Raw genomic sequence first — 16,178 nt, 5'->3', positions numbered from 1 at the left:
AAATCACCATAGGAAAAGAAATTGCGAAGAAAGTGTGTCAGAGGGGCATTTATTGCAACGGCGCTCACGGATATACCTCAAAAGTGTTTTTTCTAGCGTCCATAGCGCATATATCTTACGAACAGTTAATAATTAATTAATGTTTAGTGTAATGCAAAATATATGGTATAAAAGTGCTACGTATAAGCCATTGTTAAACACAAAGTGTTGAACGAATTCGTTTGGAATTAAAATTAGTAACCAGCACTTAGAACTAGAATTGACAATTTGATGGTGAAAGTGCCAATAAATCAGTTATATAGTTCGTTACATTTCATATCTATCCACAGGACTACAGACTACAATACAATAATCAGTCAGCGTGGAACACGTTCTTCACTATAAATGAAACAAGTGCTGACCTCATCGTAACGTTTGCCATGGATAATTGAGGTTAAAAAAAATAAGAAAACCCATTTAAGCTAAGTTAGTTTAAGCAATCATAAGCTCATTGAAAGTGGACAAATTATTTTGTGGTGTTCTTTCATTTGGTGCCCAATTACATTGTACGTAAAGTTTTTTATTTTTTGTCCATTGACTTAATTATTTCCGCTTAAACAATTGCATTGCTATATAAAAAAAAAAAAACTATTTTGTCCTTATTTTCTTCTCTTGTCGTTCTTTTATTCTGTTTGTTCTATTTTGTTTCAGGTAATTTACTACTTTTATTTTAATTTGACATGAACTTTTGAGAGTAATATATGAATGGAGTAATTATTTGTAGATACACGTTGTGTTTTTTATTTCTTGTCTAAAATGATGATCATGATATTTTTGTAGTCCCATTAATTATGGTTTTCTTTTGCGTTATGATCTTCCTTAATATTTGAAACTGGATATTTTTGGAGCTATTGTTTGATTGATCATGTCTTTGTCATGGCCAACTTATTCGAAATTTCAAAAAGATTCATATCAAGGCTTAAAACTAGTTCTGCATTTGGTTGTATGGAAAGTATAACCATCATCTAATATGTGACAATTTATCCTGGAAAACGTAATTAATCATGCTACAACTTGAAAGGCATGAATGGATTATCTGTAAGGGAGTTTTTTTTATTCGTTAGCCGTAGATCCGTAATTTCGTTTCTTCATAAGTTTTGTTGTTCATTTCAATGTTTGCACATCTTTCTCTCTATGAAAGTATTTGTAGATAAGTGCGTAGACTTCTGAGTTACCTGATGGTATGGTTATCTGTGATGTGATGCAGTTGGGAAATAGCTATGAGTGATAACAATTTGGATTCACATGAGTTCTTGAAGGAGTTTTATATCCCGAACTACATTCTTCTAGCTGATTCAAATGTTGAAACTGTTTACCATACACCTGAATGTCCTGTTTTAGTATTCATCAACTCCAAAAGTGGTGGGCAGCTGGGAGGAGACTTGCTAATTAGTTATCGTGAAGTTCTCAATAAAAATCAGGTAACTTTGTGTAAAATATACCCTTCTGGATCATAACCTATTGTGTTGTTATTTGGTAATGGTCTTGTGGGAATTAACTTAGGGCACTACGATTTTCAGGTTTTTGATTTGGGGGAAGAAGCTCCTGATAAGGTCCTAAGCAAGATTTATGTTACTTTGGAAAAGCTCAAGCTCAGCGGTGACGGTACTGCCACTGAAATTCAGAGGAGACTCAGACTAATAGTGAGTTGAGAATGGACCATTCCATTCCATTGCGTTGCAATTTATTTTTAAAATATTTCTTTTGTATGATCAGTGCGAAACTAGCTAATTTGTTTTGTTTGTTGATTAGGTTGCAGGTGGGGATGGAACTGCTAGTTGGCTTCTTGGAGTTGTTTCTGATCTCAAACTATCTCCATCACCTCCAATTGCCACAGTGCCCTTGGGGACTGGAAACAACCTTCCATTTTCATTTGGTTGGGTAAGGACAACTGTTTATGGTTTTGGAGTTGTTGGGAATCGTTCTATAAATGTAATTGCTACCTCACCACTTAACTAAAGCATCATATCGAAGCTGAAGTCGACCCAACCCTTTTGGACCTTTTTACCATGTGGAAATTACAGCCTTGTTTGTGTTTGTTTTGGGTGTTCTGTTTGCTCTGGGCATGTTGGTAGGAGTGTAGCAGATACTCCATAATGGTGTTAGGCATCCTTAATCTAGTTGACTATCTGATACTTATCCAGTAACTTATTTATACATGTATTTGATTAGGAGTGCCATCTGCCGATCTCCTTTCTGTGACAATGCACTTCATCAACTCTTGTACATTCTAGTTCTTAGGTTATGATAAACCGTTACTTCTCAGGAACAATGCTCAGGTCATTGGCAGTGGTGTGGTAACACTTTTCAGCATTCATGTAATTGCCACATGTATGCCACCCTGAAGGCCAGAAGTTGCTATATAAAATTCCAGAATTAACAGCTATTATTAGTATTCACCAGGAATAAAAAGAAAGGAGATATTCTACAATCTAACGTACGTACTGGTTTTCCATAAATTAAGGCGTGCTGCGTGCATAAAAGGAATGTTATTTTCTAATTTTGCAGGGGAAGAAAAATCCTGGCACAGATAGTCAATCTGTTAAGTCATTTTTGGATCAAGTAATGAAAGCGAAGGAAATGAAAATAGACAGGTATCAAAGTTCAGTAGAACTCTCTGTTTTCAGTTACAAAGCCAGAACATACAATTTTTGTTTGGTGCTTAATTGATCCATAAAAACAGGTTTTGACTCTGCATTATTGATTCATGTAATCATATTATCAAGTTTTGATTGTGCATTTTGTATTTCTTTAGTAGGTGGTTTTTGGTTTCAGAACTCCGTAGTAATTGTGACTTACTTTGCTAACTAGTTGGACTTAAATTTCCATCTTGCACTTGAACATAAGATCAATGATGTCTTTTCATGTAGCAAGTTCTTTTAGCTACGCCGTCTTTTTTCTTTTCATATTTGCTTGTAAGGGTTTCTCTTCTTTATTACTAATTTTCACATACACTACAGTTGGCATATATACATGAGGATGAGAGCCCCCAAAGAAGGTTCTTGCGATCCCATTGCACCTCTAGATTTGCCTCATTCTTTACATGCATTTCATCGTGTCTCTCAAGCGGACACCCATCACATGGTAACCTGTGTTATTTTTCTGTTTGGTGTTCCATTATTTGATGTACTTAAGAGAGTAATAAATTCATGCTAATTAAATGAAAAGAACAATCCTCCTAGATTTCTTTCAGTACTATCTGACTTGAAAGACTGATATAGTTATATGTTTTTGATTTATACTGGGAAGCTTAAAGAGACAAGGTACTCAAACAAATATCATGTTTAGATTTCAGCCGGAGTCTCTAATATACAAAAAGAATGAAAGCCGAAACAACAGATTAATTATTACATGTCAGTGGAGTATCAACTCCCACCCATCTTTGTTGGTTATGACTATCCTCTCAAGAATGTCTTGCCTCAATTTCTCGTACATTTCTCTAGCTGCTTACTGGCACCATTTTTGCTGATTGTCCCTCAGGAAGGTTACCACACATTTCGTGGGGGATTCTGGAACTACTTCAGCATGGGTAAGAATCAAACATGAATCTACTGAATCTTCTTGTGTATATATGAATCTATAACGTATTGAAATTTCAAATCCATATACTGTTCTCTAATGAAATTAAGTGAATCACGGAGACAAAAACAAGCACTTGAGAATGTCATTCTTCACTCATCGTTCATCATCTTCACCTTTAAAATTAGCGTTTACATCCTTCAATACCTGTTATTACTGTCTACATTGGCATTATTCTTTTCAAATCTTAAAGGACCACCATAAGGTATGTATTTTGCTTGATCCTCGCAAATGTGCAGTAATCAACAGGAACACACAGCATAATAGTATGCAGGAACCTTCACCTATTTCAGTCCAGAAGGGCCTTCGAATATGATTCCCCATGCTATGAGAAATTTTTTCACAAAATCAAGTTGTTTGTTTCTTCACATATGCACTGAAATAGTATACATATTAGTTGCTTCCTTGTTCAATGAAAATTGTTATGCGCACACAATGATTGATAGCAATTTTCTATTAATTAATACATCCATACATAATTTTTAGATCTTAATAAGGTAGTTTTACACATGTAAGCCGTTATGAGTAAATTATTTGTATATCTAATTATTCTTAATGGTGCAGGAATGGATGCTCAAGTATCCTATGCATTTCATTCTGAGCGAAAATTGCATCCAGAAAAGTTTAAGAATCAATTGGTTAATCAGGTACTGTTTTTATCTATATGTTCTCAATTATACCAATGTGTTTTTATAATAAAGCTATATTCGTCTAAATCACTAAGATTAAGATTAAGCTTGTGCTTGCCATTTTTTTTTTTATATAGTAGTTGTTCATGATGGTATCAAAATCTTAAATTTGATACCTAGGAAGTTTCTGGTTTCTGATACATTTAGCAGATAAAATAAAATCCTAGCTCTTGGTCAACAAACACTTATATATATTGGACTTTATGACACAGAGGGATCATATACGGGTATCTGACTAGAATACCAACCCTGAACTCCAACAGGTTATCAGGGTTCATAATCATTCTTAATTAACACTCTAGAAAATTTGCTACTTATGCTCTGGTTATTTTGATCAGAGTACTTATGCGAAGCTCGGATGCACTCAAGGGTGGTTTGCTGCTCCTCTTTTTCATCCTTCTTCACGGTTAGTATTTCCGTTGATGCATCATGTTCATATATGCATAGACTGTCATTTCTATTTTTTTCTTACCTCTTTGATGCTTGTTCATTGAAACAATAACATGTCCAGCGTTTATCTTGAAAACTCTGAAAATGATTAGCAATTAGGATATAAGGTATTGGGCAAGTGCTGGTAATTATGAGATTCCAAAACATCCGTAAGAAATTTTTCCTAAGGAGAAAATCGGTTTCAGTAGGCTCAGGTTGGCATCTCTTGCCTGCTGATAATACTTATCAATCTCACTTTTTTAGTTTTCTTTTTTGATGAAAGTAGGTTTTGAGTTGATTCAGTCATTTTTTGAGATTAGAGATGCTAAGTTTTGCTGACATTCGACCCAAAGCCTCTCTTTATACAAAACTTATTTAGCTCATCCATAACCGTTTTCACAGTATCAGTTTGCCATATAGGTCATTACCTACTTCGTGTAAATGAACGTAATTCCTTATTTTCAACCACTTGCTGCTTCTCAGAGTGAAGCATTTTTTCCCTTAACTCTAATAATTGCTCACAGTAACAGTTGGAATGTAAAATCTTCTTTGAGGTCTTATGTCTTAATGTGTTTGTGTTTAGATTGACTTTGTTGAATGTGGAAGTTGATCTTTGATCCACTAATTATTCTATTCTTGGAACTTTTACCCTTTGCTTACATGCTAATCGTTTTACACCTCAATATATGCTTATAAATCTACCTCTAAGTTCGACACTTCACTGGTTGGGGCCTATTTCCATAAGACACAACTGATTAAACTCCCCTCTTCATGCCTTATCATTTCAGAAACCGGTAAGATTTATTAATGACAATCCTAATAGAGATCCTATACATTTAGGCATAACACTGTGCTTCATCTGCCTCCTAGTAATCTAAGCGTTGAGCAGAGCAAAAACAGTAAAACCGTGAGAATGCCAGAGTCTAGATTGAGAATTCCTAATATTCAGCTGCTTTACTGGAGGAATACCTGGAGTGAGACTGTGAGCAAGAGTGGGAGAAGCTCCCTCTACTCTGAGGATTTGGTTAAGGAATCTACCATCTACTGTTATGATTTGGTTTCACTTCGCCTCATGGACTCTTGGTGAGTACATCTGTAGCTATGGCGCGAAAGATGTTTCTTTCCTACTTGGAAAGCAGTCTATAGTTTGATGATGCATTTGGACTCCGACTTAGATTTCTTTAGACATAAAAGGCTTTAATTTGGTTATGCACTCCTGAGGAGTGAATCTAATCATCTAAGAAGCTGTAGTCGCAGTGCTGTTGCGTGAATCCTCTAATGCTACAGCACGTTTCACCATTTTTTCTGTTTTGAGCGTATTAATAATGGATTTCTTTTGATTCAGGAATATAGCTCAGCTTTCCAAGGTTAAGATCATGAAAGTACCAGGGGATTGGGTGGACCTTCAAATACATCACAGGTAATAATACGGTCTAGCTATCTTTATGTATAGATTATACATATAGTGTTTTTTTGCCTTTCTTTGCCATCACATCGTAGTTTCTCATATTCTTTTCTCCAGAAAAGTTCCTTTAAAATCTAAGTTACCAAAAAACTCTCAAATGAAGTGGTTCTATCATATATCATCAATAACTGAAAATGATACCTTATCATTCTTGCTATGTTGTCAAAAGGGGCACCAAGAAGCCCCAAGGTGTGTTAGTGAATATAGTTCCAGGTTGTTGTCTAAGGTGTTCCCGAGGCAGCGCAAGGTGCCACTTGAGAAACTAGCATCTCGTGCGATGCCTTACCCCTGACAACTTAACATTCTCTCAGTGCTTCTGGGTATTTCATAACAGCTTCAAGATTGAAGCAGTATTTTAAAACATTAGTTGGAAAGAATTGTAGTTATATGATTCCAGGTATTCTTTCCATGTAAGTTGGTCCAAGTTGTTAATCATTCTACATCAAAAAACCCTTGACAACTTAGCATTCCCATGTCAGGGGATCCTTCCATTTGAAACAGCTAAATATGTCTAGGGCTGCACTTATCCATGGATCAGTTGTATATGTATGCTTAATTAGTAGAGGGATTACCAGCTGAACTGAGATCATGGTTGGGTAGCAAGATCTGTTTGATGGGTTGTACAAGTGCAAAGACACCTTTTTTTCATCCAGTAGAGCCCTTTGAAGTGATGACATATCAAGTTAGGCTGGAATTTCTACTACTTATCCGGTAAAAGAGCACTTTTGCTAGAGTGAAGGGTTCTCTTGGCCATGAATGGTTAACTTAGAAGTTGCACAAGATTTGATGACATTGGATGCTTGTTATGCATGAATCTTTCCTTTGTACTTCATGAAATTTAGGCTGGACTTGAGGTTTTTGTTTATTTTATTTGTTCTATAGTTTAAAGATTTTATGTCATTTTTTTACCATTTTATATATTCCGTTTTGTGACTGATGTGCAGCTATGCAACACTCAAATTCCATTTTCTAAGATTTGCCAAGTCTTGATTTTAAGCCAACACATTTGGATGCCTTTCGTTTATCAAATTTGAGGAATCAGTGCTTTGTCATTTTGTGTCTGTAGCAGTGATTAGCACTCGTGTCTGTCTCTTTCTTACATATGTCTGCTGTAAAGCTAGAATTTAAGTTATTTCTTAGTCATGTTTGCCCATTGAAAGACCTCCCTTCTGAATGACCAATGCATATTTTCTCTAGAGGAATAAAATGGATCATACTTCCTGTATCATAGGTTTGAGGAATAAATTTGAGGAATCAGTGCTTTGCCATCGTTGTTCATATATTGTATGTTTTCATACGAAAGTATCATAGGCTTTTGGAAAACTAAATTTTGCACTTCTTTTTTGTCATCTTTATGGATCTTCATATATTATTGATGGAAATAATGCCTCTGATAGGTTTATCTTGCTTACTCTATTCTTATTTGATATACAGCATTAGATCAATCGTTTGTCTTAACTTGCCTAGCTTTTCCGGTGGACTGAATCCCTGGGGTACTCCAAATACGAAGAAAAAACGAGAAGTGAGTATTGCTTTATAGTTCTCTTTTTGGACTGTGTTTCATTATTAGACCTGTTTGCACTAAAATGACACATGCAGACAATGCTTATTTATTCAAGGATTCAGCAATCCTTTTAGTTGGCTGTCAACTTCACACACCCCCATTTTTATGAGGCTTGGAACTGCCAATTCAAGCCTAGTGTGTGAAAAAATTTATTCGCTATCATAGTAGATAATTTTTTCTGTTTTTATTGTAATGTGCAGCGAGACTTGACTCCACCATATGTTGATGATGGCCTTCTGGAGGTTGTTGGTTTTAGAGATGCTTGGCATGGGCTTGTTTTGCTTGCTCCAAACGGACATGGGACTCGCCTTGCTCAGGTTTGAAATCTGTTCCTGGTTTTTGAGTTTGTTCTAAATTTCCTTGATACTTTCACTGAAAAATACTTGAAATATTAAGCATGAGAAACCATGGAAATTAATCCTCTTACAAATTGAAGGAAAGTATTCGACGTCCTGCTTAATGAAATAAGTGAATCGCATTTACACATGGACAGTCTTCTGTCCTTAGCTGACATACTAGTTTCTGAATGTACACCGGAATAGATTATTTAAGCATGATAATACGCGAAAATAAAATTTCAATTTCTTGGTTTTGTTCTCACCAACTTACTGATCGAATCTATAGTTTGAAAAGGTGGGAGACATTATTAGGTTAGCATATTAGGGTAGCAGCACTTCAATGTTATTGGAAAACTGACAAGTCACATTATGAACTCTATACAAGAACCTTAAAGCTTAGAGTAAAGCAGTGAATTAGAGCCGCGTGGAATTTTCTGTCATACTTTTGCTTTTACAGGGATTAGTACAACGTCATTCTTTTCTTCTGCCATCTTGGTTTATTAATTTCAAATTCATAGGTATAGACATGAGTACGTGACGGGCTTGCCCACCTTCAACTTAAAGCATTTTCATCCTTGGGCAACTGCATTAATATTCACCAACACAAGTTAACTTCGAACATTCCTTTTCCTAGGCACATCGAATTCGTTTTGAGTTTCATAAAGGTGGAGCTGATGAAACATACATGAGGATTGATGGGGAACCATGGAAACAACCCCTCCCTGTTGATGATGACACCGTTGTCGTTGAAATATCTCACCACGGTCAAGTCAAAATGCTCACTACCCATGACTGCAGATCAAAGAGTGTAGAAGAACCGACATCATATTCCAGTAATCACAATGAAGATGGTAGTAGCGGAGAGGATTCCGAGGAAGACTCAGAAGAGCGAAGGAAATTCGGGGCAGCAGATACATTCAAACTTCCTGACGAAGTGGACTTCTCTCGTCTTAGTTAATTTCCTCTTTTTTCCACGAGTGTTGATATCCTATTTGATTACTGCTGTGGCTTAAGTTCTATGCACTAGAAGACCTGTTGGCACGTTGAACATTATGCTGTGGTTTCTGACCACTACAGCTACCTATTCTTAGAACTCTCCACACTGTTCGTCTAATGTCTAATGTGCCACTTTGTAACAAAGTCTAGTTGGTGCTTTAATTTCTGCTTGAGTTCTTGATTTCTTATGTTGATTTTTGAGAACTTTGTGAATTTGCATTGGAATAAGAAAGTTGGGTGCAAAACAAAATGTCGTGGTGAAGATACGACTTATTAGGATTAATATTAGGATTACTAACAGCATAGCTGGTCCGGCCTTGGGTTTGCTCCCCAGTGGTCACCAGCTCAAAAAAAAAAAAAAAAAAAAAAAAACTTTTGTTTTGTTGGTTTTTGTTTATTTTAAGTTTTGTGATTCAGATCAATTTATTTTGATTTTTGAGTAGTTGGTGTCCGATTCCAGGCCCTACAACTAGTTCATGAGCCCATTGTCTCATTTCAAGGCCCTACAACTAGTTCATGAACCCATGGTCTCATTTCAGGCCCTCCAACTGAACAATTGGCAATTATCAGCTCATTTCCCTTCATGGCCAAAAACGATTTTTTTTTTTTTTTACAATTTGATAAAATCCATTGACAATTTTATTTTTATATTGTTAATGGCCAAGTACACAGCTTCTACCAGACTTCTCCCATCTCCATGCAGTCCTTACATGTATAGTCCTCCACTAGCGCCACCTGGTTGGATCACTAGAAAATGTTTCAGATATGAAGACCCAATCAAGATAGAACACAAAAGGTATGATGGAATTATATTATTAGTATGCTGCTGACTGCATTACATTTGAAGAAAAACACGACAGAAAATTCAAAAAGAAAAATATTGATTATTACGATAATAATATACAAAAATACCCCGCAAAATTAAAATAGGGTATCTGGATCACTACATTTAAAAATTATAAATACAAATTGACTCCTGCTATGTCGTTGCATGGAGGTTACTCTCTTGTAATGACAAACGTAAATGGGTCTAATGTTGTCAACTCTTGAATCGAAACGGAAATCGTTTTCTATTTTTACCAAATCGTAAATCATATCGAGTCGTAAATCGTAAGATTCAAGTCATATTATATATAGGGGATTGTAATTTTTTTACATATATGTGTGGTGGCCAAATATCGTACACTAACGATATTTGTCTTTATTTCAATCATTGTCTAAATTGCAGGTAAAAAAGAATGAAAAGGAATGGACATATGGTACAAAACTATTGGATGAAACACATGTAGAAACAACTATAAAGGAGGGAAGTGTGCTGGAGAAAGGGGATTGAATTCATTCCACAACAACATACACAACACTTTTAGGAGAGAGAAGCTCACCATTTTACTATTTGTAACAAAAAGAGAGAAAAAAAACCTTGTAATATAATTTCACCATTAATGAATAAGAAAAACTTAATTGATTCTTTTTATCAATCCTCTCTTGCATCTCACATTGGCGCTATCCGTTCTTCGAGAAACACATTCAAGTTTTTCTTGGTTGAGCAAAACTGATGAAGAGGAGATTAATTTGTCAATTGAGTTTTTTTTATTCTCAACCATTAAAGCTTCAAAGATGGAAACAAAAATAGTAGAAGAAGTGATGAAGATGTGCTCGACCTTCGAAACAACCGAACTATCGAGATAAGTTTTCTTGAACTCATTCTGTTATAAGTTTCTTGAATTCGTTATTGATTTTAATTCATTAATAATGTGATGATGATTCTTGGTGGTGAAGAGGGGTATTGAAAAATCTGATTGGTTATATGATTATTGGTGGTGAAGAGGGGTATATGATTGTGATTATAGTAGCTGAACTCCATGTGTCGTTGGTGCTAGATGCATGATGTTTGTGGTTGTCATTTGACTAATATTAAATTTTGAGGAGTCTTTGTGGGCTAAGAGGTCTAAAAGAAAAGAACTACTGATAGACCAATTTTTAATTTTTAAGTTATGGATTCAAAAATTTCATTTATCAAATCCTATTTCGAATTCAAAAATTTTATTTCAAATTCAAAATTTTATTTTATCAAATTTTATTCTAAATTCAAAAATTTATATTGTCAAAATCCTATTTCAGATTCAAAAATTCTTTATATCAAAATTCTATTTCAAATTCAAAATTCAAAATTTTCAATTTTTTAGTTGTGGATTCAAAAATTTCATTTATCAAATATTATTCAAAAATTTCATTTGTCAAAATCCTATTCCAAATTCAAAAAATTTAATTGTCAAAATCCTAATTTAATTGTCAAAGCTTATTTCAAATTCAAAAAATCCTGGTATCGGTAGCATTGTCTCCATACCAGGTCAAAGAAAATCCTATTCTTGGCAGCAATTAATGTCGAGTTCAGGTCAAAGAAAACCCTGTTCTTGGCAGCAATATCGAGTTCAAGTCAAATAAAATCTTGTTTTTGGCAGCAATGTCGAGTTCAGGTAAAAAAATCTTGTTCTTGGCAGCAATGTCAAGTTCAGGTCAAAGAAAATCATGTTCTTGGCAGCAATATCGAATTCAGGTTAAAGAAAATCATGTTCTTGGCAGCAATGTCAAGTTCAGGTTAAAGAAAATCCTGTTCTTGGCAGCAACGTCGATATCAGGTAAAAAAACCCTGGTGTTGGCAGCAATGTCGATATCAAGTAAAAAAAATCCCATCTCAATGTCCCAAAATGGCTTATAAAAAATCTTATCTCAATGTCAAAAAATGGCTTACAAAAATCACATCTCAGATGAATAGTGTATTGATGGGAAAAAAAAACGAATTTCAAGTTGACTTTCTATTGGTTCTCGAAATCTTCAAATTTTCACTTATAAAATTTTAAAATTTTGAGAGGGGGCGATGTGGTGGACAAATATCGTACACTAACGATATTTGCCCTTATTTCAATCATTGTCTAAATTGCAGGGAGAAAGGAATGAGAAAGAATAGACACATGACACAAAACTATTAGATGAAGCATATGTGGAAACAACTATAAAAGAGGAAAGTGTGCTGGAGAAGGGGGATTGAATTCATTCCACAACAATGATTAGACACAACACTTTTAGGAGAGAGAAGCTCTGCATTTTACTATTTGTAGCAAAAAGAGATAAAGAGAAAAATCTTGTAACATCATTTCACAATTAATGAATAAGAAAAGCTTAATTGACTCTTTTTATCAATCCTCTCTTGCATCTCACAATATGAATATACCATAAGAAAACTACTAATCACTTGTTTTTTCTTATTTGCATAGCACTTGAAGAGTTAGATAATAGTTCTTCCATCATTCACAATGGATATAGGCACATAGAGACCATTCCATCAAATCATCAACAACAAATATAACAAATATAGTTTATTTCAACAAAGAGAATTTATGTGTTATTGAAACTAGTGTTGTAATGTTATTGAAGCCAAAAGAATATATCATTTTAATGAAATTAGATTCTTCAAAGATCTTTTCAATTACTTATTCTCAATGATATAGAAAGCTTTTATCACCAAGTCTCACAAAAAACAATAAATTAAAACAAGAGTTTGAGAAGACAATCTCTACCATAGACATAGAGTATTTTCTTTTTAAAACCACAAAAACATACTACTAAGTTAGAATTAAATAACCATAAGTCATAACACACTCAAAATTCTAAAAGACACTAATCATCAATTCCCAATTTATATATTCTTCAATCATCATCCATGCTAGACACACCCTCCTTGCTTTCAACTCCATCATCATCATCATCATTTTCACTTGTGTCTTGTTTCTTTCTTTTTTTTCAATTTCTTGGACTTTCCTCTTTCTTTTATCTTTCAACCGTAAATATCTCGGTCCTATAAAAAGATTGGAAATGTTTAATTACTTAAAAGAATATTATAAAAAAGACTTAAATAGGAAATTTTACACTTTTTTACCTCTCTTTTTCTTCTTTGAACTTTCCCCAACCTCAAAGCATTCATGCACATCCATCCATGAATTATTGGTGGGAAGATACGGTGTTTCCTTTTCTGTGATCCATTCATCATCCCATTCCATATCCTCCAAAGAGATTGAATCATATAAGAGTCTCCATTCTCAACTCTTGTCTCTTGCCTAGCTTCCAACTGAAGATTGTACTATACTTTACATACACCAAGTTACTAAATCTTTGTTGCTCCAATCGATTTCTCTTCTTCGAATGAACCTAAAAATGCACAAAACCATTATGAGACATAGAGACTAAAAGATAGCTAAATGCCTATTGAAACACTTAATAAGTTTGGCTCTCATTTACATGATCAAAGACACTCCAATTTCTTTCACAACCAGTGGCACTACAAGTACAACTCAAAATGCGAATGGCTAAAGTTTGAAGTTCCGAGCAACTCCCTCCATAAGTGTCCCACCACAATGCCGGTTGCTTCTCATCCTTCAATTGAATAGCCATGGCACTACCAAACAAGTCTTCTGCATTGTGAAACTTCTCAAGTTGTCTATCTACCTTCAATCTCATTTGAGGTGTTGGGCACATAATTTCAATGCATTGGATGAGACCTTTTTTAACTTCATGGTCGGCTAGAAAGGTAGGTGAATAATGAAATCTTAAAAAAAAGTATGCAACAAAATCCAAATAAGTGTTAACATAAGAAGAAATATTACCTTGTGCATTAAAACAAATATAAGTTAAGTAGTTAACTTACATTTAATTAAGATAATATGCCGCTGCATGGAGAGGCCTATGCAATTGATAATTCCACCTCTTTAGAACAATACATCATAACATCTTCTTGCTACTCCCTTGAAGTTGTTCAAAATCTTTTCTCTATCTTGCTTTATCCATTGCTTCATAAATGTAACCCATGGCCGGCTTGGCATCCCCATCAACTAGTCTCAATATTTTCACTAAGGGAAGCACACACTTGAGGCAATACTTGATGGCATTCCAAAAACGAGCATCTGCTAGAACTATTTGTTGGACATTATACCCAAGAGAACCTTTCTTGGAAAGAAGACTATCTTGCCATTCTTGACATGTAAACAATTGTTTTAATCCCTTCTTGCAAGTATGGATGCTTCTCAAAGTCAAGTAATTAGTTGCAAACCTTGTAACTCTGGGTCTAAGCAACTATCTTCCTTTTGTACACTTCCTCATCTTGTTTAGAACCCATCCATGCCTATATATGAACACCGTTATTTTCCTAGTTTTTGAGATAGTATTAACATGTGTAGGCAACTCACCAATATCTTGAAGCATTAAGTTCAAGCAATGGGCAGCACATGGGTTCCAAAATATTGTCTTCCTCTTTTCTATCAACATTGCACCAGCACTAACATAAGCCGAAGCACCATCGGTTACCACTTGTACAACATTCTCTTCTCCAATTTCTTCAATAACACCATCTAAAAGCTCAAAAAGATAATTCCCACTATGAGTCTCATCTGAGGTGTTAATGGACTTGAGAAAGAAAGTCCCTTTGGGACTATTGACAAGAAAGTTTGTGATTGATTGATTCTTTCCATCGGTCCACCCATACGACATAATGGTACACCCTTTTAGATTCCATTCCTTCTTGTACTTTCCCATCAAGTCCACTTTAATTCTATTCACTTCTCTCACTAAAAATGTTGTCCTCACCTCATGGTAACTAGGTGGCTTAAATCCATTCCCAAACTTAGCAACATTTTGATAAAATAGTGATTCTTGATCAAATGGAATGGAAGAGCATTAACATACAATATCCTAGCTACATCCACACAAAGATCATCTCTATCTTGCTTCTTCCAAATAGAATTCAAGGTAGTTGTAGTACCACTTGATTTCTTTCTTTATGGTTGAAACCTTTGTGCAAAAGCATCTAAAGCAAGTTTCCTTTTCTCACCTACAAGTTCCGCACCCCCTTCTTCATCTCCACCATCATACTTATCACCTAACAATTGCTTTTTCATCTTATTTTCCTCTAACAGCTCAAAGAAAAACTCTTTTACACCACTTTCAACTTTAGCACATGCAACAACATTTTCATGAGTACAAGTGAAATGACGTTTAATTCTAAAAACACCTCCGGAGTACTTTTTCCCACAATAGTTGCACTTAAGCTTTGCCTCTTTCCCATCACCCACCTTAGTGCAATGTTTCCATGTAACATCATCTTGGGGCTTTCTTTTTTTTAGCCATGTTCAAATAGAAAACTAAAGTAGTAAAGAAAGATAGTAGGAAAAGAAACTTTGAACTTCACTTTAAGAGAAATGTTGAAAGCTTTGGAGTATAAGAAAGTAGAAACCCTAAGAGAAATCCCCAAATCTCCATTCCACACTTATAATACTCTAAAAAGTATTATATATGTGTAGAATGGAGACATAATGGTCGAAATTTATGAAAAAAGACTGAAATTTGGTTGAAAATGGGTGAAATTGGCCTAATTTTCAGAATAGAATATGAGTTTAAGTTATATGGACCTGACCCAGGTCTTATTAGGTTGGGTTGGACCTAACCCCAGGTCCATATAACCTATATAACCCTTTGTCAACAAAAGAAAAAAAAAATTGAGAAGGAGGAGAATTCAGACGTAATCGAAAAAAAAGAAAAGAAAGGAGAATAGAAGAAGAATTAGAAGTGTATGAAAACTTACATGTTAAGTTCTCTGATTTCTTTCTATCTTCTCTTTTCTTTTTTCTTCTTTTCTTGATCTATTGCTGATTACCTGTTGTTGTTTTTTTGAATCGAATGAATCGTTATTATTTCTGATTCCTACGATTTTGCGATTCGAATCCTGATTTTTTACCGATTCCTGTCATCAATGATTTACTAGTACAATTATGATCTATTGAGTTACAACTCGACTCGAGTCCTACGATTCAAGTTGAGAATCGTACGACTTTGATAACACTGAATGGATCAACAAATGAAACTTCACTTGGTTTTCTTCACAAAGTAGGAGACGCCAGATTGCTTGAACTATTGACAACAGGCTCACTAGCTTTTTGAGATGCAGCAGCTCTTTCTGCTACTTTCTTCTTTTCTCTGTAAAAACAAATGGAGAAATGAATTCCTGCACAGCTGCATCTTGCAACGCCAAT

General features: G+C 34.8%; 1 protein-coding gene across 2 annotated transcripts; it reads left to right on the top strand.

Annotated features, from left to right (window-relative positions):
• Positions 1-327: 327 nt before the first annotated feature.
• LOC147477193 (diacylglycerol kinase 1-like) lies at positions 328-9,272 on the top strand. Of its 2 annotated transcripts, none has more exons than XM_086584222.1 (13): positions 328-545; positions 1,247-1,460; positions 1,560-1,682; positions 1,792-1,920; positions 2,548-2,633; positions 3,000-3,123; positions 3,520-3,568; positions 4,183-4,265; positions 4,646-4,713; positions 6,082-6,156; positions 7,636-7,723; positions 7,966-8,082; positions 8,738-9,272. In XM_086584222.1, exons 2-13 carry the CDS (start codon positions 1,260-1,262, stop codon positions 9,059-9,061), a joined length of 1,467 nt encoding a protein of 488 aa, XP_086440348.1. In that variant the 5' UTR covers positions 328-545; positions 1,247-1,259; the 3' UTR covers positions 9,062-9,272. The 2 variants fall into 2 exon arrangements, with proteins under 2 accessions (XP_086440348.1, XP_086440349.1); XM_086584223.1 differs by lacking the exon at positions 328-545 and adding an exon at positions 552-690.
• Positions 9,273-16,178: the final 6,906 nt, after the last annotated feature.

This window comes from Coptis chinensis, chromosome 9 (assembly GCF_015680905.1).
Source record: "Coptis chinensis isolate HL-2020 chromosome 9, ASM1568090v1, whole genome shotgun sequence".
Lineage (NCBI taxonomy): Eukaryota > Viridiplantae > Streptophyta > Magnoliopsida > Ranunculales > Ranunculaceae > Coptis > Coptis chinensis.
The sequence above is the reverse complement of the archived record's forward strand: the minus strand, read 5'-3'. Positions and strand labels throughout refer to the sequence as shown.